This window comes from Octopus bimaculoides, chromosome 25, assembly GCF_001194135.2.
Source record: "Octopus bimaculoides isolate UCB-OBI-ISO-001 chromosome 25, ASM119413v2, whole genome shotgun sequence".
Classification (NCBI taxonomy): Eukaryota; Metazoa; Mollusca; class Cephalopoda; order Octopoda; family Octopodidae; genus Octopus; species Octopus bimaculoides.
In genome coordinates, this window is record NC_069005.1 from 31,536,151 (window position 1) to 31,537,033 (window position 883).

At 41.2% G+C, this 883-nt stretch overlaps 1 protein-coding gene across 1 annotated transcript in view; it reads left to right on the forward strand.

Annotated features, from left to right (window-relative positions):
• The first annotated feature begins 336 nt into the window (after positions 1–336).
• The window catches only part of LOC106880678 (nuclear valosin-containing protein-like), a 16,928-nt gene continuing 16,381 nt past the window's right edge, over positions 337–883 (forward strand). The window contains exon 1 of the mRNA XM_052976658.1: positions 337–470. Within this exon, the coding sequence (XP_052832618.1) occupies positions 363–470 (108 nt within the window). The 5' untranslated portion in view covers positions 337–362. The remainder of the gene's footprint in view (positions 471–883) is intronic.

Genomic DNA, 883 nt, shown 5'->3' on the forward strand with positions numbered 1-883 from the left:
ATCCTAACCCTAACCCTAACCCTATCCCTAACCCTAACCTTATCCCTAACCCGCGTGTGCAAATGAATACGTGTTTAGGGTTAGGATCGACCACTCACGACTAGCTAGCGCGGACGCGCGACTGCGCGTTCGGGTCCGCGCTGCTTTAGTAGTACTGACAGATAGAGTAAGTTCTAGGATTTAAAAAAAAATACACATGTACTGCGGTGGATTTGTTCGACTAAACTCATCAAATTCGAAACTGCCTCCTCCGGATCGCCACTGAACCACGTGCAAGCTACACAGCAGGGATATTTTTAGCCTTTAAAAGTAAACCGGAAGTGATCGTTACTAAAGGGAGATAACTTTATAGCTGATTGATTATGGTCAATTGGAAGACTCGTTCCACGATGAGCTCCAAGAAGAAATCCCTGTCCGGCAAGGAATCGCAGTACTTTATGGACCCTAAACTGATACCCCGGGTTCGGCAGGTAATGTTGCTTAAAGCAGAAGCTGTCTGATTGGTTTTTTTTATGTTTTATTTTCAGATCCTTTAAATTTTCTTTTAGTTTGCTTCGTTTCTCTGTAATGAGTCTACTCTTGTTTATTTCTCTTTAAACACAGCCAGTGGAGGGGATCTGACCTCAAACACAAACAATATCTCAGATACGAGCACGTGTTCAACCGCATGAGTCTGTGGTTTGTGCTGTTTAATCTTTCCTTTTTTTTTTTCCCCACACACAAACTAAAAATAGAACTCCCGGCTTTAGTTGTTATTAGCGTGTTTCTAATGGATTTTATTCGCTTATTTATTTTGGTCATTCTATATTATTGGTGTTGCCAGAATCGTTCAGAGCGTTGAGAAAAAAATGCCTTGCTATTTTTAATTTACGACGGTTTACGT